Consider the following 27,079-nt stretch of genomic DNA (forward strand, 5'->3'; position numbering starts at 1 on the left):
GAGAGAAAAGAGAGAATAAAAAGTTGTTCACCTTTAAGATGCAGATTTATCAAACACAACATAATGTTGCATGGGGGGGCAGGGCGCGAGTAAAGTTGTCCTAAGTATTTTTCTTTCTGCGTTCCTCATCTAGGAAGCAACATGGTACACAGCAGATAAAGAATTGGCTTCAGGAGGAGACAGATCTAGATTTAAAGTCTAGTTCACAAGCAAGTGCTGTGTTTGATCTGTCAATAACTGTACTTCCTCAGTTTCTAATTCTTGCTAATAATAGTAACAACAACTGGCTGGGATTGAATGCCCACATGTTTGTTTATTTTTAAACTTCTTGTTAAATCAGTACTATGGCTATCAGATTGTGTTGCATAACTTTATGAAAACAAAATGATCAATCTAGAGACTGTGTGTAGGGACACGGCCATTTGTCATGTTAGTCACTGGGGAAGAGATCGCAATCGCTGCTTTCTCCAGCTTCCTGTGTTCCAACAACATTGGTCTTCTTTTTGCAATTCAACCACGCAAAGTAATTTCCTTTTCCCCGGAATGCTTTTTTCCTGACATTTATCACAGCTGGCTCTTTTTTCTGGTCTCAGTTCAACTGAGTCCTTTTCTAGCTTCCACTCCATCATTTTTCCTAAGAAATCACACTGTTGGTTCCTTTTTGGCGGTTCCCACTGTAGACCATTATCATGCTTGTGAATGTATTTGTTGTCTATCTCCACTGACCGGGACAGAGTAGGCATTCAGTAAGCAATTGTTGGATGGTTGGGTAGATGGATGGATGGATGGATGGCTGATGGATAGATAGATGGATGGATAGAGGGAGGGAGGGATAAGGAAGGATGCGGTCTGATAAAGATGCTCCTCTATTCATAATCCGATCACTTTTGATTACCTCTATGACTAACACCTGTTCATCACCTCCAACATCTCCCAACTGGGTTGTCGCAGTGGGCCTCGTAATGGGTCTGCCTGCTTCTACCCTGGGTCCCCTGTGGCCCTACTTCAACACCACAGTCAAGCTAATCCCCTTAAAAACATGAAAGTCTGTCTTCTGTAAAAACAAAACAAAGCAAAACAAACAAAAAAACTGCAACGACTTCCCATATCCCTCGGAGTAAAAGCCAAAGTCCTTACAACAGCCTCAAGTCCCCACTTAGCGCGGTCCCTCCTTATCTCTCTGACTTCTCTTCACTCTTCACTGAGAACTGCTACGGCCTTCCTGTTCCCTGAACATGCCAGCACTTTAAGGCATTTGCTCTAGACTGTTTCCTCTTCCTGTAATGCTTTCCCCCCATATATCTGAGTGACTAACTCCCTCACCTTCTAGTCTTTATTTAAATATGACCTTCCCATTGATGTCTATCCCTACACCTTATTTACTACTATAACCAATCACCCCACCTGCATGCCAGCTCTCCCTGATGGTCTTTTTTTCCATACAACTTACTACCTTCTAACAGATTGTACCATTTATTTTTATATTTTTTTTAACCATCTTCCCTGCCACGTCTCACTCTCTTATCAACTCTGTTCACCCATGATTCCCAGGCACATACAACCATGTCTGGCATGTAGTACGCACTCGGTAACTTGAATTATTAGTCTTGGTGTATGTACAAGAGTCCTGGGTAGTGAATTACAAGATGTTGCTACCCACGGGAATGCGTCCAGGACCCAGGAAGAGGGAGTTCAAGCTAGATGCCTGTGGAATTGCCAGCTTTGGGGAACTTATGCAAAACTATCTCAAACAGCAGGAAGGGATCTCTGCAAACCCTGAACCAAACTGCCTATAACAGCATCATAATTCTTGTTTTTATCATTCTCGTATTCTCCATATCCATTTGCATTTGTGTTCCCTAAGGAAGTCTTTTTGAAACACTCTTGTGTGCGGTAAGAGACCATTAATGGCCACCATTTATTAATCATCTAAGTACTGTTTAGGATAAATGGTAGAGTTGTGGTTCCATTAGATGATACAGTAAGTGGGAAAGTCAGGAAACCCTGCTTTGGTTGGTTCCCGGCTGAGAAACCTACCAGAACTAATTTAAGCAAAATGGGGAAGTTATTTGCCAGTGGAATGCAACCAAGCCTAAGAACAGGCATGGATATGGTTATGAGCATCAGAAATTAGAGCTAGGAACCGAAATGCTTCCAGGTCGTCTCCTTTGGTGTTGACTTAATTTTTTTAAAAAAACAGACCGGAAGCGGCAACGCCGCTAGTCGGAGCCGGCGCGGGAGCGGGAGTCCCGGCGGGCGCCGGGCTGGGCAGCGCGGGCCAAGGACCGCAAGCACCTGCTGCAGGAGCGCCCGTGCGCCTGCAACCTGGACGCCTGCCAGGGCGACTTTGCCAGCGGCCCGCGTGGCTACAGTGCCCCCGCCCCGCCGCCCCACACTCACCCGGTCACAGGGACACCCACCCACCACCCCAGGGTCTCCAACATCCACAGTCGAAATATCACCAGATAGCCTGCCAATTCCGTTGTTGTCGTTGGAGGCTGCCGGGTCTGCAGAGTCGGGTTTCGGAGGACTCCTCACCTCCCTGGGCATCCTCTTGACCATCGTCCTCCCCCCATTTGGATTCATCTGCTGTTTTGCCTTGAGGAAGCCAAGATGCCCCAACTGTGGAACAAACTTTACTTAAAGGGAGCAACACACCTGGCTTTCCTACATCCCGCTATCTTTTTCTAATGTAAATGTCCTGTACAATAACCTTATTTGATTAAGCTTTCAGGACTGTTGTGTAAAGTGAGGTGGGGTAGCTTTGGCCTGTGTGAGCTGAGGTTTCCTGGGCACAGGGGCTGTGGAGCGTGGAGACGCAGCACCACTACTCCTAGGGTTTAATGACAACCCAGGAAAACACTGCTTTTATTTTTTTCAGTCTTCAATTGGAGAAACGTGAGAAATGATGTTTTAAATAAATGAGATTCAGGGGCACCTGGGTGGCTCAGTGGATTAAGCGTCTGCCTTCAGCTCAGGTCATGATCCCAGGGTCCTGGGATGGAGCCCCCTGTCGGGCTCTCTGCTCAGTGGGGGAGTCTGCTTCTCCCTCTCCCTCTATCTCTCCCCGTTTACACTCTCTCTCTCAAATAAATAAATAAAGTCTTAAATAAATAAATAAATAAATAAATAAATAAATAAATAAATAAATAAGATTTCTAGTACTGTAAAAAAAAACAAAACTGGGGGAAAGACTGTTCGTTGCCAGCTCAGTACTCAGTCTCATCTTCTTATTCTATAGATTTCCAATTGTACTTGGCAATCTGCCCAGCTAAGACATCTCCTGGCCACTCTGAAATCAGGCATGACCATGTGACAAAGTTCTGGCCAAAGACTTCTAAGCTGCTGTCTTTGTCTGGAGCTTCTAAGGCTCTTTTAAAGAGAACTCACTTACTCAGGGTGTGCGCTTTCACCAACCCCTCTTCCTGCAGGGCACAAACAGAACAGGCTGGGGCGGCAGCAGTCATCTCACAAGAATGAGCACCACACACTAAGGAGAGCTGAAAGACAGAAGCACCTACGATGTGGATCAACTGTGAGCCTGGCCTACCAGCCCTGACCTGCTCCTAGTCCCTGCTTTGTGTCAAGTTGATAGGGATAGGAGATGAAAAGATACAGTTGCTTTTCCCAGAAAGCTAACAATAGAAGCAGCTTTTATTGCACACCCGGTACTTATCAGAAACCATCCTTAGTGCTCTACACGCACTAGAAAAAAAACCCAAAACAAACATGCGCATTAAATGTTATCCCACTTATACAAGAGATCCCACATTTAGCAAGGTTAGCTACCCATGGTAATCCAAGGCTTGAAGCTGGGTCTTCTACCATTTGTAGGATTGACTACAATGCTACTATACTGGTTCCCAGTCTTACCAATTATAATTGAAATTTGAATTCAAACTCAAAGGAATGAAAGTCTTGATGAAGGTGAGAGCAGGGAACATAGGGAGCAAAGGGGAGAATGTCAAAGTTTCCGGCAGAATCTTGGGTGCAAGAAGCAGAGCAGTATGGTCGGTGATTAGCATCTCAGTTTGGATCTCGAATATGAAGTGGAAGAGACAGATGTTAAATAGGTGGGTAGATTATAAATTGTAGCAATCAATGAGAAACTGAGCAGGAACTGGAGACTGGGTAGATTATAAATTGTAGCAATCAATGTGAAACTGAGCAGGAACTGGAGACTACACTGATCACTCTTCCAGGAAGCCTGACTGTCCAGGGGAGATAAAGTCTGTAGGGTATTCATATTTGCATACATTGCTATTAACAGTGTATTGAAGCTATCCCAATCAACATTTAATCAAACACATCATAAGATAAAGCATACTGGAAAGACCATGAACTTTAAGAATCAGATAAAACTGGATTTGAAAGCTTCTGCTGTCACTTATTTGCAGCTTTGTGTAAATTGCATGCCCTCTTTGAGCTTGTTTCTTCACTTGTAAATAGTTTAACTTCATATACAACAGCCATAGATTACGAATGTAACTTTGAGCATAATACTAACAAAATTACACTTAGATATACCTCCTATGGTATTTATGTTAATGGGATAACATCATCACGGAATTCCTTCTATTTATTAATGGATACTAATCTCAAAGAGATCATACTGCATAGTAAAGATAAAAAAGAAGATTGGAATGAAGTTTGTTTTGTTTCCCAATGGCCACATTTCAACACTTCTTGACTGTGTTCTATGGACTTTTGATTAGTCTTTGAAATCTGTCAATAATTGTAACAGCTCTCTCACTAAGTGCTAAGTATAGCAGACATTTTCACAGGACTCTGTCCAGCAACCCTTACTCTGGGATCTTGTCCCTTGGCCCCTGACCATCTCCAACCCTGGTTACAATGCAGACTTTTAAAGTGAAGGGCAAATACTAAATTCAGTGTTTATTTTTTTTTTTTAATTTCAAGTATCTTAAGCATTCAACCTACTTTTACTTTAGCCAATCTTGGCTTGTTAACATAGCCCAAACAGAACATTTTATAAATTGTTATGTCAGAAATAGTATAATAGTATAAAGCACCTCTCACAATATTGAGATGAAGGCTATTAGAGGATATCAGACTCTTTTTACTACACAGCAGTATCTTTCAAATGATGTCATAAAAGCATTTCAAATCACATTTACGAAACTTAAGTTCCGTGAAAATGCTGACAAATATAGCTTGTTTCAAAATACTACCAGTGGTTGATTTTTAGCTCCAAATCACCAAATTGGACCAAATTCCAGCCCAATCTAAGAACTTTCTCAGCATTTAGAAATGTCTGATATTTATTCTACTCCCTTCCTTCCAAAGCAGTGTTCTCTGCTGATATTAGCAGTAAGATTCTGTCAGAAGTTGGGCAGATTACTGCACTTAGTGGCAAGTTAAGATAAAGCGGCTATGAAGATCCTTTCCAGTCTTTGAGATTCAAGGCTGACACATCTTTTATTAGCTACCTTTTGAGATGGATTTATACTTTAAGCCTCAATGTATCAACATGAAGATTTACATTGGCTATTTCACATTTGACTCAATTTTTCCAAATATGCTACTTTTCTCAATTTTATCCAGAAATTAAGTTTACTTTTTGAGAGAGGCGGCAGAGCGGGGGGGGGGGGGGGTGTTGGTGCAGAGAGGGAGAATCTTAAGCAGGCTCCACGCCCAGTGAGGAACCCAACACAGGGCTTGATCTCACAACTCTGAGATCACGACCTGAGCTGAAATCAAGAGTTAGACACATAACTGAGCTACCCAGGCACCCCCAGAAATTGAAGTTTATAAACCTTTACTTGATTTCCCCTAGATTGAATGCACCTAGACTCTAAACTTCGTAGTGTTGCAAATGTACACCTAGCAGAGGAGACGAAGAAGCTTGACTCCTTAAGTTCCTCCCAAAGATAGCTTTTAGAAATGAACTAAGTATTTTAAGGGAAGTTACCCTTGATGTTAAAAAATAACAAAAGCCCATTGTTAGTGTGAAAGAACAAGTCCTGAATTATTTTATAGCTTCTCTACTAAAGCCTAAATCTAAGCCATGGAACACATCCAATATTTAAACATATGCTAACATAGCTGAGAGAAAGAAAAAAAGACACTTGAATCCCAGGAGCCAAAAATGACCTGCTTCCACTAACCCCAATTTCTAGCATATCCCCGGATATAGTACAGCAGGGAGGGGAGGAATTCAAAGAAATATGCTTTCAAGTGTCACATTCATTTAAGGCTGAAGACCATCCACTGTATACGTCTGAGCTGCTCTATTATATTAAATAAATTATTTATAAAAATAAAATTTCACTAATATCATAATGGTATCTTATACAACCTCAATGACAAAAGAACCGTTTTTTTTTTGCTTCCTAAGATTTACAAGGCTGATCAAAAATTGAAATTATTGGTATAAAGTGATAAAATAAGACAAAGCATGGTAAAGATTCTTTTATTGGTGGCAGTTAGTATAAGTCAATAAATATTGATCCCCAAAGAAGAACTCATTTATTTATCAGTTACTGGTCCATAGAGAACTGAATGAAACTGAACCAACTGCCTGCTGAGATGATAAACTGAAGTCAATCCTGCTTCTTGGGAAATGAAGCCACAGCTAGCTGATATATGGCATATGCTGTTCCTGAAAAATAAAAAGAGACAAAAAAAGAACAAGAAATTCTGAGATATTACATGTGTAAACCTAATATTCCAGCTAAAAAGTTGTAAGAGAAAGAGGCAAGTCTGGCTTTAAGAGTACTTTTATGGGAACATAAAAAAGTATTTTGATAAGTGCTGGCAAAATTTAACATAAATATATGTTAAACACATTTATTCTAGTTTTTTGGTTTTTTTTTTTTAAGGATTTTACTTATTTGACAGAGAGAGAGCACAAGCAGGGGGAGTGGCAAGCAGAGGCAGAAGGAGAAGCAGGCTCCCCGCTGAACAAGGAGCCCAATGCGGAACTTGACCCCAGGACCCTGGGATCATGACCTGAGCCGGAGGCAGACGCTTAACCGACTGAGCCACTCAGGCGCCCCTGATCTAGTTTTAATATCAGTTAACTTCTATAGCAAGTGTTAGATACAGCATAATAATGTATTTGTCAACTTGATAGTAACATGTAAAATTTTTTTTAAATAAGATTAAGAACATATATAAAGGTTATTTCCATACTAACTTAAGATTGCCTGAGAAATGCTAAAAATGATTCAAACACCGAAAAAGAGGTCAAGATATGCAAGCACTCCCTAAAGTATATTATCAACGTAAAACCAAGAGTGATTCATTTAAATTATCAAGTTTAATGTAATAGCTAATAAGTGAAAAATTATTAAAACTAACTACCAGAACTTATGATGTACTATACGCTGGTTAACTGAACATAATAAAAAAATAAAACTACCAGAATACCTAAGAAATAGTTACATTGATCTAAAAGAATTTAGGACTTTATTTATTTATTTTTTTTTTTAAAGATTTTATTTATTTATTTGACAGAGATAGAGACAGCCAGCGAGAGAGGGAACACAAGCAGGGGGAATGGGAGAGGAAGAAGCAGGCTCTTAGCGGAAGAGCCTGATGTGGGGCTCGATCCCAGAACGCCGGGATCACGCCCTGAGCTGAAGGCAGACGCTTAACCGCTGTGCCACCCAGGCGCCCCAGGACTTTATCTTAAGAGAGCCCAAATGCCACTATCTAGCTGTTGTCCTCATCCATACATGTCCCTTCACTGTACTCAATCCAAGCCAAAGAAGGCACCTTAGCATGCGCAGGACTTTGTAATCAGGTTCAAATTTCAGCTTTTGCACACAGAGGCAATATTATCTCGAGTAATTAACAGAATTTCTTCAACTTTAAAATAAGGACACACACACAGTAATCACTCAAACATTGTTTCCCTTCCTCCCCCAGAGAGCAATGATTCAAATTCTTAACTCTGCTCCTGGTATACCAATTTGTGATATTCCATTACTAATACCGAACAATGGACCTGCCCAATCCACAGAAAAAATACCAAAGCACTTTGGGTATAGTAATAAGTGTTGTTCTATACAGGTTTTGTTTCTGTCATAAATACGGATGTTGAGTATGGGTGTCAAATGTTGTTTAATTATGTATCACAGTAAAAATGTTAGAAAAGCCCCTGTTACAGGAGATGGGGTAGAGTAGATGGCCTGCAGAGCCACCATTAGCACACTCTGAAAGCTACCTCTATCATAAATACTCATCAAATGTTATTGGGTTTTTTTTCAAGGCATTAAAATGCTCTTATATAATATGTATCAATCACCCTCTTGAACCCTGACATGGAAAGCATTAAGATTTCAGATTCTGGAGACAGACTTCCTGTGTTAAAAATACTGGCAGAGTAAAAGCAATGAAGTTGTTAGTTACCCTCACTGTTACTTATCTATAAATCAAGCACTCCAAATATCTTACCACCAACTGTAAGCATCATAGTGGCTCGATACAGGAGGGCATCAGCTACTCCACCCTTTAGATGCACTGGAATTCCATTATCCTCCTAGATTTAAAAAAAAAAAAAAAATAGTTGAAAACAAATCATACATGTATTAATTAAGTTCAAACGACTAATCCATTTATATAAAATTAAGTGCCTCCTTAAACCCCTGGAATTAAAATACTGTAAACATCAAAATTAAAAGAATTACAATTTTCCTAATTCTGTCTCTACTTCCAATAAATTATTAAAATAAGAACTCCTAAAAGTCAACATTCTTTCTCTTAAATTCAGTGAGAATGCAATAAAGATGTTCTTTCCAAGAAATATATAGATGTTAAAGCTGTGAAAATATACTAATTGAGTTCATCAACTGAATTATTAAAAAGATCAGTAATCACACTTTAGATTTAATCATAAAGAAGATTTATTTTTTCCTTAAAAAGGGGGGGGGGGGTAAGGGGTTTTGTTTATAACCTTAAATTATACCCTTAACCCCTAGTCCAGCACCTGGCATACAGTAGATATTTAATACATCTGTTAAATATAAGTATTTTATTTTTACATAGCATACAAATGACCCCTGACTTAATATGGTTCAACTTATGATTTCTCAACTTCACAATGGTGTGAAAGTAATACACTTTCAGTAGAAACTACTTTAAATTCTGAATTTTTACCTTTTCCCAGGCTAGCAATATGCAGTACGATACTCTCTCATGATGTGGGGCAGTGGCAGCCAGCCACAACTCCCAGTCAGCCACACAATCATGAAGTTAACCAACCAATAAACTTACAACCATTCTGTCTCCATAGAACCATTCTGTTTCTCACTACCAGTACAGTATTCAAGAAATTACATAAGAGATTCATACTCTATTATAAAATAGTCTTTGTGTTAGATGATTTTACCCAACTGTAAGGTAATGTATGTGTTCTGAGCTTGTTTAAGGTAGGCTAAGCTATATTTAGTAGGTTAAGTATATTAAATGAATCTTCAACTTAACATGTTTACAACTTATGATGGGTTATTGTTTGACGTAATGACATAACCCCATCATAAGTCAAGGAGGATCTGTACAGAATAGAAGGCTTTTTAATGACTTAAAATTTTATTTGGGAAAAACAGATCACCCCAGGAAAACAAAACAAAACAAATCACTAATAATTTAACTACTTATAAAGGTTAACTACTCTATCCCACCACCGTCTTTCCTCATGTCAAAACCACCATTAACAGCGTGGTACATATCCGTAAGTGTATTTTTAAAGATTTATTTATTTAGAGAGACAGCGTATGCATGCGCACGTGCACACACACACACACACGCACACACACACAAGGGGAGGGGAAGAGGGAAAGAACTGCAAGCCGACTCCCTGCTCAGCATGGAACCCAAGGTGGGACACGATCTCTGGACCCTGAGATCATGACCTGAGCCAAAACCAAGAGTCAAACAGACGCTCAACTGACTGAGCCAACAGGTGCCTTAATATCTGTAAATATTTTTTTTAATGCCATGTTATCTTTTCTAATTTACACAAACACTTGTTTAATATACAAAATGAGATTATGCCAAATAAGGGTCTGCCATACACTATTTTTCACTTAATGTACCTTAGAAACCATTCTGTTAGTCCCTTTAAGCCCACCTTATTCCTTTTAATGGGTACATAGCATTCCATTGTGCAAAAATATTATAATTGAATTAGCTAGTCTCCTATTAATGGATATTTAAGTTGTTAGGGTTTTTTTGGTATTAAAATTCTATAATGAATAACCTCTTTCCTTTTTTTATATTTTTATCTACTATTTATGCAGAAAAGATTTTTTAAAAAGATTTATTTTAGAGACGGAGAGAGTGTGCTCCCTCTATAAAATTTTTACTTTTCAATCATGTGTCAATAAAACTGGAAAAAATACATTTTCTTCTAATATGTTTTGCAGGAGAAGCACTGACATCTGCAATTTATCTCTTTTTTGAGATTTTATTTATTTGAGAGAGAGAGAGAGAGAGCACGCGCGAGAGAGCAGAGGTGGAGGGGGAATGGGGGACAGAGAGGAAGAGGGAGAAATAGGCTTCCCACTGAGCAGGGAGCCCAACACGGCTCAGTCCCAGGACCCTGGGACCACGACCTGAGCTGAAGACAGACACTTAACCAACTGAGCCACCCATGTGCCCCTGCAATTTATCTTTCAATATACAATACAGAAGGGATTGAACTTTACTTTCTTTAAAATAGCCAATCTTTCCAATAACCACTTTACTGTATCCTTTCCTCACTGATACGAAATAGCACCTTTAACATATATTAAATTTCTACATATATATTTGTTCTGTTTCTGGGCCGTTTCTATGGTCTATTTGTCTATTCTCGTGCAACTACTCCAAACAGTGCCAACCCAATGTAACTTCTCTGAAGTGTCTTTGACCTATATACCCTTACCCTCTCATTTCTTCTGCTTCCCCAAGGGCTTCTTGTATATAGCAAATGTCCAATTAGCTATCGATAGTTCCTTATTATTCTTTTGCTAATACAGCAGGATCGGTAATGATCAAACAATGTCAAATTTACTTCCTATCTCCACCTTTTGGTAATTATTACAAGTAATAATTTCCTATAAAATATTTCAATACCTGAAATAGCTTTTGTTTCTCTGGAACTTTATTTTCAAACTGCCTGCGTGAAGCAGTACTTATGGTCCTCCGGGCAATCTGACGAAGAGCCTGAAATGAAAAATCCATAGGTGTTAGGCAGATTTAGGTCTTAAAGAAAACTTCAAAACCAACCATTTTCAATCTTTAATATTACAGGAGAGGGAAACTGATAGTTAAAACATATCCAATTTGTCAGTAAGAATCCTAAACCAGCAGCCAGGTTTTCCAATTGGTTGTCCATCCACTACTCTTTATATTAAAATTCTACAGGCTCCAAAAACCACATTCAAGTAGCAATTCATGCAGATTCTGAGCAAAAAGAAAAAAAAATCATCTTTACCTGAATTGAACTAGTAGTAGCATTATATAATCCTTGAGCAAAACACTGACATACAGATATTACAAAAATAATGATTACAAAAAACACTAAGTTCAAAACATATTTTTAGTACTCTACCATATTATTAAAAATCCATTACTTGATACCAAAATAAAATGGTATGATTCCTACTTAATTAAAATGCTTTCCTTATTACATTTTTCCTAAAAAGATCTTTAATAAGGTATAATTCTTTTAAAAAAGAACCTTGCATTATATATCCAAATGAATTAAATAATGAAACAAATATGCACTCTATATGCCAAAATAAATGATACACTGAGAGGCTAAAACCTTACTGAATAATTACAAAAGAGAACGGTCACGGTTACATTTTCCTTCTTTTTTTCGAAATTTTGGGAAAATATTTCACATGCTCAAAGCCGGTGTAGGGGTGAAGGTCACTGCAGAACCGCCTGATGGAAGCAACACTACATTTCTGCCATGACTGCTCCGAAAGTCCCAACCAAAAGTGAATGACTTGCTTTTTAAACCGCATTCTGATGCTCACAAAGCTCAGAAACGCTGAAACTTAAAGTCTTTCAAAGTACCGCTGGAACACCGTTTTGTCTGAAGCTTGTGGGTATCAGAAACTTCCCACTTGGACCTTAGTTTTACTCGTATCAGAGCTACCGACTTCCAATGACCGATTGGTTTAGGGGTGGCCACTAAAAACTCGAGGCTGCCTAACTCACCTCTGTCACTTCCCAGCTTCTCCACTCCCTTCATCTACCTAGCACAGCCTGGGGCGAGAGGAACCGATGGAAGGGAAAGTAACGGCAGGTGAAAAGGACACGGACCAAGGTGACTTCGGAAGTCGCCTTTTCCTACCCTTCTTCCCTCTCATGAGAGGCTTCTCAGTCAAGGCCCCTTAGCCTCCACTTCCAACCTTCCCGCCCCACATTAGGAATCCAAGCCGAGAAGCTTCTCACCAGCAGATTCCGCAGCATCTTGGCTCAGTTACTTCCCACCAACCGCGACAACCGACCACCAGGAACGAAAATCCCCGCACCGGAACCGGAACTACCTCCTGGCCTTGCGCAAGCGTCAGGGAACATAAACATTTCCGGGCGGGGGAGGGGCTTGAGCCTCTCTAACCATAGAGAGCGAAAGAAAAGCTAGAGCGGCCGTACGGCTGTGGCCGCTCTAGCCGACGGCCGTTTCTGTCTCTTCAGCTCGTTCCTAACCCGGCGGATGCCTTTCAGGCGGGTGGTCCCTGGAGCTAAGGCTGGGAGAAGCAAATGACTTTTGAGACCAGAGAGGCGAAGAGTGACGTGTCCTGTACTTTTTAACTAGCTAACATAAAATTAATGTGAGACCAGGCTGTCGTAGAATATTAGTCTATTTGGGACGAGAAGGCGTTTTAAAAACTTAGCAAACCTTGAGCCATTGTTTAGACGTTGAAAAAACACTGGGTTGGCCTATTAAGTTGTGAAGCTGCATGAAATACAAAACAAAAAAGATAACTCCTCTTACACGGATACAATCCGTTTTTTCCGCTGATGAAATTTTGTGAGGGCGGTATTGTTCCTTGTGCTGAGAATATGCTGCAAGGAGCTGCGTCGGGATACTGATTTTTATCTTCTTGTACCTCTGGATGCTGCAGAACTCCCCAGTCAAGAAAATACCAGCGCCCCGAAATTGTCGAAGCTGTTCGCTCGTTTCTACGTGTCTGGGAAAAGGCTGAAAAGAGGGGGGAAAATTTAATTGTGGGGCAAGAAATGGGACGCAAATCTGTACTCTTAATTTAAGTCTTACTCTCTCAGGTCGAGCAGGGCGCTTTCTTTGATCGGAGTTGCCAGGCAGAGCAATTACTGTAGATAGGCTGTGTATCTTGTATCAGTTTTGCCTAAATAATGCCACATTACAAATATCTTTTTTCTCTGCCCCCACCAAGTGTGTATAAATATAAACATACAATCATTTACCCTGTACTAAAATCTTTCCACCTTTTTACAAACTCTTCTAAATATTTCATTGTGATTTCAAATAGACAGTGGATGATATATGGGTTCAGCATAGGTGAAATGTGCGGATGAAAATTAGTAATATCAAAATTACCCCTTCTCATCTTTTGGGTTAGATCCACCAAATTATCTGTCCCCAGTAGGTTCTCTTCCTCACCAAGGTTTATAAATAGCCAATTCAGGGGCACCTGGGTGGCAAAGTCGTTAAGCGTCTGCCTTCGGCTGAGGGCGTGATCCTGGTGTTATGGGATCCAGCCCCACATCGGGCTCCTCTGCTATGAGCCTGCTTCTTCCTCTCCCACTCCCCCTGCTTGTGTTCCCTCTCTCGCTGGCTGTCTCTATCTCTGTCAAATAAATAAATAAAATCTTTTAAAAAAATAAATAGCCAATTCATCTCTTTTCTAGATAAGGACTGAAAGGATCTGGCTTAATCCCCTCTCTGTATTATGCACAGTGATCAAAACCTTGAGGACAGTTACCAGATGCCAATAGCTGGAGCATACAAATTTTTAAAAAGTAGATTGTCAAGAATTGGAACTTGTTAAAGTTATAATGTGCTGTCTTACCATTTTCTCCATCTAGATTGTTAACTTCTCAACAACAGAGATTACTTTTTTACCAATCCCCTAGTACTACTTAAAGGGCTAAAGGTTAGCCAGCAGATGAATTAATGATATATACTGGGTAATAGATCTATATATTGGATGAAGGACACTTATGGCTTTGTCCAAAAAGAACCAAAGATTCACATAAATTAGATCCTAAAATAGATGCAGATCCTTATTTGCATGTCACTTAGTTCAATTTCCCCCTTTTTACTAGATCATTCCATCAGCATATAAACATATTCCCATATTAAATGAACATTTAAGTTACCATCCCATTTCTCTTCAGAATAAAACACAGATTTCTTTATACTTGTCTTCTCTTCCTCTCCTAATCTTTTTTTAAAATACCATTTTGGGCAGGCTTTTGGTGCTTCTCCTAGGATCGCCAAAGGCCTTTACATTGTTAAATAAACTGTCAATCTCAATTTTCATCCTTTCCGTCTATCAGCAACATCTAACATAATTGATCACTCCTTCACAATACACTTTAATTTGGAAATAAGCCATAAATGCCATACAGTGTAACGTATCTGTATAGTTTCAAATACGGTCTTAAGGAGCTTGCTCCGTTCACTACTCTTTTGATGATTCCTCCATTTCAGCAATGTTTCTAGTTTCCTGAAACCTCATCCTCTCAATCTCTAAATTTCAGAGTACTGCCTTTTTTTTTTTTTAATGATCATCCCTTTTGTGATTTCATCCAATGCCATGAAATACCATTGTGTGCTGGCAAACTCTCCAGGCTGACCTTTCCCTTTAAGGCCAAACATCTCCACTTAGATGTCTAATGGGCATCTCAAACTTACGATCAAAACTGAATTCTAGGGGCGCCTGGGTGGCTCAGCCATTAAGCGTCTGCCTTCAACTCAGGTCATGATCCCAGGGTCCTGGGATCCAGTCCCGCATCGGGCTCCCTGCTCCACAGGAAGCCTGCTTCTCCCTCTCACACTCCCCTTGCTTGTGTTCCCTCTCTCGCTGTCTCTCTCTGTCAAACAAATATATAAAATCTTAAAAAAAAAAAACAAAAAACAAAACTGAATTCTACTCTCCACTCCTTATTTCCAAGGCTTCTCCTCGGCAATTTTCATTTCAAGCCCCAAACTCTGTTTTCCATCATACTCTATAAACTAACCCATTAGAAAATTCTGTCGAATACATACACTTTCAAAATATAATCTGACTCTGACCACTTCTCGTTACTGCTACCACCACTCCAGGCCAACCCACCATCTCTTGCTTGCATGACTGCAAAAGCCTTTTTAACTGGCTTCCCTACTTGTACTTTTACACTCGAGTCTATTTTCCACACAGCGACGATGCTTTTAAAGATTTAAGTTAATGACTATTTACAATTGTTTTCTTCACTGCTGTACTTGCGGCATTTGGCACAAAGAAAACGCTAATTACTGGTTCAATGAATATAGTATGCCACATTAAAGAACTTATTGAGAATAAACACTCAAAAAATCTTGGATATTCATTGTACTACTTTCAAACATTTTTCAGTCCCAAGATTCCTCACTCATTGTCTCCTTGCTCTTGTTCTGTAAATTGTGATTATCCCGACAGAAAAATATACCGAAATTTGCCTGAGTGCCTATCAAACTTTATTGGATCTTCTCAAGCACACCTGAAATTTATTTCTAGATTTGTAAATTCATCCTCTGTAGCAGAAGTTATTTTCAAAAGTTACCCATCCAAAACATCAGTTTGAGTTTCATTTGTAATATTGGAAAATTATTATCAGATTACTAGACATGATCAGAAAGTATTTCCTTCAGGGGTGCCTGAGTGACGCAGTCGTTAAGCGTCTGCCTTCGGCTCAGGGTGTGATCCTGGCATTGTGGGATCGAGCCCCACATCAGGCTCCTCTGCTAGGAACCTGCTTCTTCCTCTCCCACTCCCCCTGCTTGTGTTCCCTCTCTCGCTTGCTGTCTCTGTCAAATAAATAAATAAAATCTTTACAAAAAAAAAAAAAATTTCCTTCAGAGGGTTTTTGAACATTATAACAGGACTGACAATACACTATTTAGATACATGGAAAATGTGAGGTAGGTAATGGTTAATTTAAGCCTTGTCAGTAAGATAAGTTTATGTGAAAACACTAAGTGAAAATAATTCACAATTACTGATGCAAAGTTACCAAATCACAGTTATTCAATCTTTCTTTTCCTTTAAAAAACAAACAAGATTACAATCCTTCCTTTGATCCTGCCTATAGCATCTATAAATAAAAAGAGGAAAGCCAGAATAGAGATTTGTGTGCTTGGGATGTGGGTTTTAATTCTGGAACCACGCTTAATCCACTTCCAGTTTTATAAAAACAATATAGAATAGCTTCAGGTGACATTTAATGTACAAAAACTATTAGCTACAGAAAAGATAGCACTTCAATACAATTCCTTATTTTCTTTGATTATTACAGTTAGGAATCAAGAAACATTTGGTTATCTCTTAATTGCTGTATTCATTATTAAATAATTTATCTAATTGCAAGCCTCAGTCTTTCCATCATTCAAGTTAAGGACTGGCTTTGGATTAATTATCTCTAGCTCTAAAATTCTTGTGTATGAAAAATAATAAATAAAATATATTAATGAGTTTACTCCTTGTTGAACATAATTTATTGGCCACCTAATATGAATCTAACACTTTGCAATATGTTCAGGGAAAAACTTTTAAAATCCCTCACCTTCTGGAGCATATAACGTAATTAGGAAGGTAATAAACCCATAATAGTAAATTATGATGTGGATGCAAATGAGTCTTAGGTAACTGGTTTAGCAAAAGTTGCTCATGGGAAATTCAAGGAAGATAGCAGTCATTAGGGAGGTTTTGAAAAGACGAAATTTCAGCAGAGTCTTGTAGAATTAGAATAAATGAAGTAGTGAGTTTTAGCAGGGTCCCACAGAATAAATGGAAGAGAGATTAAAAGTCATTCTAGAGTTAGAGCAAGAACATGATTAATAACCCAGATTTAGAATCAAGCATCATCTACTGCAGGAACTTTAAAACAGATGCCTAGGTGTAGTGAAAAGAGAAAAAATATTGTAGTTAATAACCTGAAGTCAGACAGATCCTGAACCTGTCATTTAATAGTGATTATGACTGAAGGCAAGTTTAATAATCTATACTTCAATTTATCTGTAAAATGGATAATAGTATCCATCATCATTGGGTGGCTGTGGAGATTAAATGATATAACTCAATAAATGTTAACTGTTAAAAGATTTTATTTTTAACATTTTAATTAACATTTTAAATAACATGTTCGGGGGGCAGGAGAGGGACAAGCAGACTCCATGTGGAGACCACCACCTGAACCAAAATCAAGAGTCCCCCGCTTAACCTACTGAGCCACCCAGTAATATTTATAGGGTACCTATAAATATTAACATTTATTATGGAAGAAAAAGTTGGGTAAAGAGAAACAGATCAAGAAAATCCAGGCAGAAGTTATAGCATAGACAGAGGCTAAGAAGAGAAGGTGAACAGATGTCTTAGGGAATTGCAAATACCTCGGTTGGCAGAAAGACAAATGAGGGTGTGAGGGAACAGTGGAAGGCTGGGTGAGATTTTAATAATGATTTTAAATTTGATCCTGAAGGTGAATGAGGGCTATTTAAAAGTTTATGGGGGGGACTCCTGGGTGGCTCAGTCGGTTGAGCATCTGCCTTCAGCTCACGTCATGATCCCAGGGTCCTGAGATGGAGTGCCACATAGGCCTCCTTGCTCAGCAGGGAGCCTGTTTCTCCCTCTGCCTGCCACTCCCCCTGCTTGCGCATGCTCTCTCTCCCCCTCTCTCTGGCAAATAAATAAAATCTTTTAAAAAAATAAAAATAAAAAAGTAAAAGTTTATGGGGTGAATTGTCCAAATCAGAAGTCTGTTTCAGGATCATTCTGGTAGTAGTGAAAGGCTAGATTGAACATAAATTTCAATGGTCTGAAAGTTCATTAGAAGTCCAATAATAATACAAGGAAGAGAGACAATCTGAAATAACTTAGTAGCAAAGAGATGTAGATAAAGGGATGTAGGTAAGGGGATGGATTAAAGAGCCAACTATGAGGAAGTGCCTTCAAAAATCAACAAAGTATGGTGGTTCTATTGGATTGGGAAGCTGAAGAAGACAGGGAGAGGTTTCTGACTTAACTGATGAGGTGGTTGATCATCCCATTCACTGTATCAAGGAATGTAAGAGAAACCAACGCTAGTATGAAATGACTCCTATTTTTGCCTTCTTATAGAGCTTAAGAAATCCACAGACAATCTAATGAGATCCCAGCTGAACAATCTAGAGCTCAGAAGAGATGTCAAGGCACAAAAAAAGATAAATCTGTGTATAGATGGTAGTAGAAGTGACTAGGAACTTTATGATTGCTCAGGGAGTATATGTAAAGGGAGAAAAGGCCTGGAACATAACCTCAAAGAACTCCCAACATTTTATGTGGTGAGCATAACCAAGGAATATATAAAGGAGACTAAAGACAGATAAGTAGGAAGAAAAGGAGGAGAGTTCTTCACAAAGCCATATGCTAAGAATGAAGAGGGAAGGAAGATGCCAACTATCCGATGGAGCAAAAAGTTCAAGGGTGAGTTTATTTCCTGTGACAAAAAGAAGTGGCAATTGTTCATTGTCATTTTTCTATATTTTCTGCTAAATGTTCATCATCTATCACTTCCCTTATGCCTCAAAACAAAAATCTGTCAAGTGGGTATTAAAATTCCCATTGTACTGATATGAAATGGCAAATGATTTAGGAGATTAAATAATGCGAAGGTAGATTTTTTAATATATATGTATATAGTTAAGAGCCAAGTCAGCCTGCTTCTAAAACCCATACTCTTTCTACTGCATTTTTCAGACACAGAGGATAGAAAACAGAGTACAATGCAATTGTGAGGTGAAACCCTAGCTAAAGCTGAAGATGACAATAATGTATAAATTACTCTTTTACAAGCTTTGTTGTAAAGAGGAAAGATAACACACTCCAGGGATTACTTTAGACCACTAATTCAACTGCAATTTAACATGCATTTTTAAAGCTATTTTTTTTTCTGTATTTCTGGTCCTTGAGCAAAGTAGCATTCAAATCTTGACAGTGAAAGTGATGTACAGTGAGTTCAATCTTCTTCAACATTACCCTGGATAAAAAGCTTACACACCAACAGACAAGCTCCCATTAATATCACTGACAGTACATAACAAATGTGTCTTTAAGATCTTTAAAAATGTTATAAAAGTACCAAAAAGTAATTCAAGGCATTTTCTGGTTTAAAAAAAGTGGATTGGCTCCAAGAGTTTATCTATTCTCCCTTTCACCCCAGTAAATTGAAAAAGGAATTGAAAAAGTAGGAGTTATTGATAGTTCTCATTATCTTAAATGAATCTCAAAGGCATGCTAAATGAAAGAAGCCACTTTCAAAAGGTTACATATAATTCCATTTATGATTTTCTAATAGAAGACGAACTATGGGGGTGGAAAAGAGATCAGGAGTTGCCAGGACTTATGGATAGGGGAAATGGGGAGTACAAAGGAGTAGGGTAAGGGAGTTTTGGGGGCTCATGGAGCTGATGGTACTGCTCTGTATCCTATGATGGTTATAGGAAGCTATACATAAGTTAAAATGCACAGAAATATACATGACAAGAAAAAAAGTAACATTTACTGTATGATCATCTAAAACAATTTTTAAAGACATGGGCCCAAAAGGATAGAGTTGAGAAGGGGGAAAAAGTGAATTCAGCAGATTTCTAGGAAACAGTAGATGAGATATGACTGAGCAGAACAGAGCAGGCTGCATTCCAAAGGGACTTTAAGGGGGGCACCAGTGAGAAGTATGCTCATTGGTTCACACCCCGGAGAAGCTCAGACTTGGACATAAAAGTTACAGCAACAGGGGCACCTGGGTGGCACAGCGGTTAAGCGTCTGCCTTCGGCTCAGGGCGTGATCCCAGCGTTCTGGGATCGAGCCCCACATCAGGCTCCTCTGCTATGAGCCTGCTTCTTCCTCTCCCACTCCCCCTGCTTGTGTTCCCTCTCTCGCTGGCTGTCTCTCTCTCTGTCAAATAAATAAATAAAATCTTAAAAAAAAAAAAAAAAGTTACAGCAATAAGGAATAGGCCTGAAAATGACTAGTTGAAAATTATATACAAAAGAATGGTCAGATCCAAAGACCTCCAACTTACCCCTCTCAGCCAAACAAAGACAATCTCTCACCTCCATCATCGTCTCCCACAGGTAGGAGGTCACTTTTATCTGGAGAAAGTAATGGCAGACAACCAGGTAGAAGGGATATGCAGAGGTACAGGTATATGGAAATATGCATAAAGTGGACACCAGAAGGTGAGGTGGAGGACAAAGCAGAAGCAGTTAAAGACAGGGAAGAAACAGACCCTCCTTGACCCCTTCCTACTGCAGAAGACCAGAGAATTCTCTAGAGAAACTGAACAGACCCAAAGAAAAGGCCTTCAGCCAAATGTCCGGCTCTCTGCCAACCTCTAATGCAGTACTTCTCAAAATTTGGTCCACCTACAGTTGCTGACCTGCCAACTCTTTTTTACTTGTCTAAGCTCTTTATCATGAACAGGAACAAATAATTCGCCAAGTGGCATTTCTGAGTAGCACTGTGCTAGTGAAGCCTATCACTTGTCAAGCACTGGACACAAAAAAGAGCTTTCAATTAGTTTTTTGGGGCCATTCACATATGACGGATTGTCAAGACTAGCTGGAAATACAAAGAAAGTCACCTACATGAAGAAGAGAAAAAAAAAAAATTTTAAATAGCAACAGCAAAAATCAATGCTAACAAAGAAAGAAAAGCATATATATCTTCAGAAAAATATTTTATCTGTGAACTAAGATGAATATATTTTCAGAAACAGAATAGAAATAAAGGAAGTCTTAGAAATTAAAATACTTTTTATTTTTATTTTTTTTAAAGATTTTATTTATTTATTTGACAGAGATAGCGATAGCCAGCGAGAGAGGGAACACAAGCAGGGGGAGTGGGAGAGGAAGAAGCAGGCTCATAGCAGAGGAGCCTGATGTGGGGCTCGATCCCACAACGCCGGGATCACGCCCTGAGCCGAAGGCAGACGCTTAACCGCTGTGCCACCCAGGCGCCCCAAAATACTTTTTAAATATACAAAAAATTCAACAGACGATAATGTTGGAAGATCAAAATGAAATCTTCTAGAAAGCACAAAGACAAAGTGTCTAAACACAAAGTGTCTAAACAACTGGAGAAAAAGAGAAGAAAATTAAGCATCAGTCTAGGAGATTCAGTATCTGATTAGGACAGAATCTGATTTCTCAAAAGTAACAGTGAAACCTAGAAGAGGGTGGGGCAATGACTTCAAAACCCTAAGGGAAAATTATTTTAAACTTAAAATTGTATATGCAGTCAAGCTATCAATGAAATTGTGAGAACGGAATACAGGCATTTTAGACATGTAAGGATTCAGAAAACTGGCCTCTCATATACCACCTCTTAGGAAGCTTTAAGTGCTTTAGGAAGTGCTCCAGTAAACTAGAGAATAAGCCGGGACACAGATCCAACAACAGAAGGGTGACAAGAGGAGGTCATGGGATAATGGCTGTGTAACTGGCCAAGAGGACCACCAGTAAAGACTGGCATGGAAGGACAAATACAGAATAGACCTCCCTAGTGAAAACAGAGAATCAGACTATCTGATATTTGGGGACAAAAACCCCTCAAAACTATTGATGAGAACATAATGGACCTGACAGAGAAATTAAAGAGAGTTTAAGATAGGTTTCCAGAAAGTTATGTGTTAAAAATGTTAATTCTAGGAAAAACAAAATGATGCAAAACATAATCGTGGGGCACTGCTGTGCTCTATAGTCATAATTAAACAACAGCTACTGTATTTACTAAATATAACTATAATAACACAATGGGAGAAGAGGAGGTAGGTGTGTTAAAGAGCTAAATCCTCAGGTAACATTATCAAGAAGACAATAACGCCTAAAACTGTTAAAGCAACAGTAGAAGTCATATTATTTTATTATTTAGATATACTAAAGCAAATACCAAAAGAAACTTTTGGACTAAAAGTGATTATCTCTGAAAGTTAAAGCTGGGTCAGGGAGGGAAGCCTGAGTGGCTCAGTCAGTTAGGTGTCTGCCTTCAGCTCGGGTCATGATCCCAGGGTCCGGGGATCGAGACCCGCATCGGGATCCTTGCTCAGCAGGGAGCCTGCTTCTCCCTCTGCCTGCCACTCCCTGTGCTTGTGTGCTCGTGTGCTCTCTCTGACAAATGGATAAACCAAATCTTAAAAAAATAAATAAAGTTGGGACAGGGAGATTTTAAGTGTGTATACACGTTACTTTGATAAAATGTAAGTTTATACATTTACAAATAGATAAAATCAAATAAGGTCACATGGCTGCTTTGATTTTAGACATATTTATTCTGAAATTTCAAATGACATTAGGGGAAATATGATTTATGTTTATCGAATGGGGCATGGGCAAAAAAAAAAAAAAAAAAAAAAGCTCTAAAACACTTGACTAGATCATCCAAACTCTACAACAAACATTTATGCATCAAAATTCTTCTTGAAACAACACTTCCTTACTCCCTCTACCCTCCCCTCAAAATCACCGTGTTCACAAAGAACAAAGCTTTTCATCTTAACCAACAAAGGGCCATACTATCATTCTAAGGCAGTGTTTCCATGAAGATAGGAGGTGAGCCGACTCACCAGCACTGATTAACCCTACAGTCAGCGGTTCCTCCTTCCTGGTCTGGCTTTTCATTTCCTGTATGCCCTGCCCTCTTCATTATTTTCATTATTCTTGCTTCTCTACCAGTTCTTCCTTTTCTATTTACTAGACATTTCCTTGATCTAATACCAAATTGAGCCCATCTGCCTATAATTCAGGTGACACTCTGACCACCTTCTCGTAAGAAAAGATGTTTCCCATTATACAGACAAATCTTGCAGTTAATGCTGTCAAAGTGATTAATACATACACTTACTGGCAATCAAATCTAGACATGGAAATGTTAAAACTTGGGACTTATTAAACTGAGCTAAAATTTAGTGTTCAACATTAGCAAGAACACTGGGGCATTATTATTTTAGCAAGACACTTGAACATAGCAAAATTAATTTTGTTCATTTTTATTAATACAGAACATACTAACAGAACATTATCTTTAAATATAATCAAGGTTACAAATAAACTGTTACTAACCAATAAACAAAAAATATTCACTTGACTCTCCTCTTGAATAATTATCCATTAGGTAGTACAGTTATTTTTCCCATTTTTAACTGCCTTATGATTTCAATGAAATTTCTTAGCTTTTACTTATTAAATAATTCCTTCAATTGGGAAACTTCATATATCAAAATACATCCTGTAAGTCAATGCATTCTTCAATGCCTTCTACTTAACCTAAATGCAATAAAATGCAATCTGATTCTCTGAAAGTTGAATATGACATCAGTATTTCCAAAAGATGAGCATAAAACCCGTAAGAAATGTTTTTCCTCCCCCCACCCTGCTTCACATAGGCCATCTGAATGTTCCACATTCTTCATAATTAGTAACAGAAATCCCTTATAGCTCAAATGGCAGGAGACCAGAAGGGAATTGGGCCATCAATGAACTTGTAAAATAGATGGAACTCCAAATATATTTTAAGATTCTGTCTTCACCAAAGATGAGAAAGTATTGGAAAGGTCTTCAATATTTCTTTAGTGGCACCTTTGGTCCCCTAATCAGAAAAAGAGATGCAGGATGGCAGTCCTCCTTAAATAACACAAACTCAATCTGGAAAGACTGATAAAAGCCTTTTCCCCCAATGAGGCACCGCAGAAAATAAACTGCCATGTGCAAGAGGGCCAATTACCAGAATAAATAACAATATTCTGAAGGACTGACAAAACTAAGGATATTTTTAGACAAAGAATACCCTATGCATTCAGAAATTTCAGGATAATCATACAGTAAGTACCTCATGCAAGTAATAGTCTACCAGTTAAAAGTCATTATGAACTACAAGTTCTTTTAACTGAATTTCATGTTATACAAAACTTACGAAGTGTGGCACATTTCTATTAAACATTACATTATTTTTGTTTTTTTTTTAAAAACATATATTAATCAAAATTGATACATTACCCAGACCTTTTGATTTAAAATACAACTGAAGGAAATCATTACAGACTCTGAATAAACAGCTATTCTTTTATACAAACATATGGGTTATTTTAGTAAAAAAAAAAAAAAGCAATTTCAATGCAATTAAGCCATCTCTGATTAAGACATACATTTTCATGCATGTGAAAAAATAAGTTTACATTCAAGAATAAGTTCCATAGCAAACAAATTACAGCATTTATTCAATAAGGAATATTAAAATAATTCCAGTTAATAGAAAATAAAATAACTCCAACCATATATATATTATAATTTATCATGTGCACATTGTAAAATCTCCAGAATTTAATTAGGATATTTAAAGAATTTATTTTTAAAGTATGTTTTAGAAAAACCAACCAAAATAATTGGTACCTTAACTAGAGAGAATGTGCATACACATCCACATTTGACCTATATACAAAAATTGAATGAAATACAGAAGAAATGAAGGTTACTGTTTTCTAAAATTTCTGCAATATAACATTAGTATTCAAATCAAAACTTACCTGCAAAATAAAAACAGCTTGAGGTATTTCCAATGCTGAAGCAAATTTCTGAATGTTAAATACCACAAGAATGAAAACAGTCTCCTTTGAACATTTACATCTGGTTTATAGTTGAAGCAGAAGATGAAGGTCTGCCAAGAAGTTTTCCCATCTCACCTATATTCTTGTATCCCTTATGAAGTGTAAGCTTCAAGGGAAATGATCACATGTAAAAACATATCAAGTGAGTTGGGGTTCCTGACTGCAACATCTTAACCAAATGGAAAAAGGAATTTTAAATTCTCCCACCTGAGACCCACCTGACCTCTTCACACATGACCATTAATTCCTATGCTGGACAAGGTAAGCATGTCCTTGTCCTTTGAAATCAAAGCTAAACTTGACAAAGAACTGTACTGGATAAATTGAATACAGGAACCACCTCAGCAAAGATGGTACTTTAAGCTTTTACACACGACACATGAAAATGATGAAGTGTTTTATTTAATTTGGTCTTTCTTCATCGTTTTGTAACTCTGAATCCTTCAAGGTTAGCAAATCATTATATTCATACATCTTGTAATCCCTTTCTTCACACAACAGGCACACGGATACAGCATCATATGTCAATATAATATCAACACAGCATACACATTTAAGCAGTAGATGCATTTCACATGAAAGAGGCTCTATGCATCATATGGCCTGACCCAACAAAAAGCAAACATTAGAATGCCATTTTAGCAGTTACAGTGTTGATATGATCAATATAGTTAATTTGTTTCATACCCGTCATATATTTCCACAAGACATCCATAAAGAAGAAGCAAAGGACAAAAACTGCTCTTTAAAAAAAAAGTTACGTGCCAACTTCAAAGATGACATACTAACCAGACATCAGCATTCGAAAGCTAGGTTGAATAGGACTGGCCTTGATGCACATGCAGTAAATTTGTTTTCAGGATAAAAAATTAAATGGTAATGTCAGCAGTATTACTACTGTTTCTATATTTATGATTAATTACTAGCAGTACAACTCCCAGAAGAAAGGAGATGGATCCAATAGCGATGTAAGCAATCCCCAAAAATGGATTTTTTCCTCCCATCCATGAAATAGTGCTCAAGATCATCCGTTTTCGTCCATCAAAAGAATGTACAGGGTAATCTGAAGAGCGTATAGGAAGACTTTTCCATTTCTAGTAGATTTTTAAAACACAACTTAAAAATCTGGCATTTCATTGCTTGTAATTCATTGGTATAATTCTATGATACACAGGCACCTTACTCACGTTTTCTGAATCACAGAATAATTATATAATTATTACCCTGAAGCGCTGATTTAGCAAGTTAAATACTGGTAGTAAAATCCATATAGTTTACAAGCAAAAACAACCAAATTCAAATTAAGAGTCATATGGTTTCTCAGGTGCTTTTACTCTCATTACAAAGAAGGGGCAAAAGGCCACAAAGAATGTAATGTGAAACAAATATTTCAGATGAACAGCAATAAAACCCACAGTGGAAAAGGAGATTGACAGACCAGAAGAAAAAGGAAGAGTGAAGAGACTGGAGGTCTCCGTGAGCTCAAAGAGCATGAATGAGAGTAATTATGAGAATATGAGAGGACCCTGAGCACAAGGTCAAAGAGTATGATACTGAAGTTTTAACTTGCTGATTTGCAGCAATGACAAAACTCATGGTGTGACACAGAGCTGATGGCTGAAACAGAGTAGAAGTGAAGGGTGGACTGTTAAAGAGATTTAAGAAATGGGACACCAGGATACTGGATAAACTATCTACATGGACCAATTCTAAGATTTTGGGGAGAATGAGGACAGAAAGGTTTACAACCTTTTCAAAAGCATCTTTTGAATCAAGTTTAGGCCTCATCTGTTTCTCTAGCTTCTGTAATTTTCCATCCCCCCAGATGGACCCTATTACTCCAAATGGCAGACTCTGCCACTTTCTTAAATCAATCCTAACCTGATGCAGGAATGACTGTAATAAGATAGTTAGAACAACTAATAAAACACTCTGGGGGGGCAAAGTATCAAATCACCTATCTAGCCTCTCTCTGTATCAACCCCCAAAATGGGATTCTGTCTTAATTCTAAGATCTAGGTTCCTACGTTATATGTAATTTTTATAATTACCCTTGATGCTTTGCCGACCCAGATTCCTGTCTCATCAATCTTTGAGAGCTAACATTCCTCCTGACAGTTCTCTTCTCAATGCCTGGGATGCAAATAGTCTATTAACTAAGACAAAGTACTGAGTACTCCAAAGACTTACCTTTACTATGCTCTAGGCTACAGGCTTGTATATGTCCTTACACCTTACCAGATTAGATTTCTGAAT

At 38.3% G+C, this 27,079-nt stretch overlaps 2 protein-coding genes across 2 annotated transcripts in view; both read right to left on the reverse strand.

The window, feature by feature from the left end:
- Window positions 1-6,417: 6,417 nt before the first annotated feature.
- On the reverse strand, window positions 6,418-12,535 carry LOC113261110 (cytochrome c oxidase subunit 7A2, mitochondrial). Its single transcript, XM_026507068.4, has 4 exons — window positions 12,415-12,535; window positions 11,083-11,172; window positions 8,422-8,506; window positions 6,418-6,622 (listed from the first exon to the last, which is right to left on the reverse strand). The coding sequence occupies exons 1-4, from the start codon at window positions 12,430-12,432 to the stop codon at window positions 6,564-6,566; spliced, it is 252 nt and encodes an 83-aa protein (XP_026362853.1). The 5' UTR covers window positions 12,433-12,535; the 3' UTR covers window positions 6,418-6,563.
- A 10,658-nt stretch (window positions 12,536-23,193) lies between these two features.
- TMEM30A (transmembrane protein 30A) overlaps window positions 23,194-27,079 on the reverse strand; it is a 34,239-nt gene continuing 30,353 nt past the window's right edge. Inside the window, 1 exon segment of the mRNA XM_026507067.4 lies at window positions 23,194-25,886. Within this exon segment, the coding sequence (XP_026362852.1) occupies window positions 25,693-25,886 (194 nt within the window). The 3' untranslated portion in view covers window positions 23,194-25,692.

The sequence above is a fragment of the Ursus arctos genome, unplaced genomic scaffold (assembly GCF_023065955.2).
Source record: "Ursus arctos isolate Adak ecotype North America unplaced genomic scaffold, UrsArc2.0 scaffold_29, whole genome shotgun sequence".
NCBI lineage: Eukaryota > Metazoa > Chordata > Mammalia > Carnivora > Ursidae > Ursus > Ursus arctos.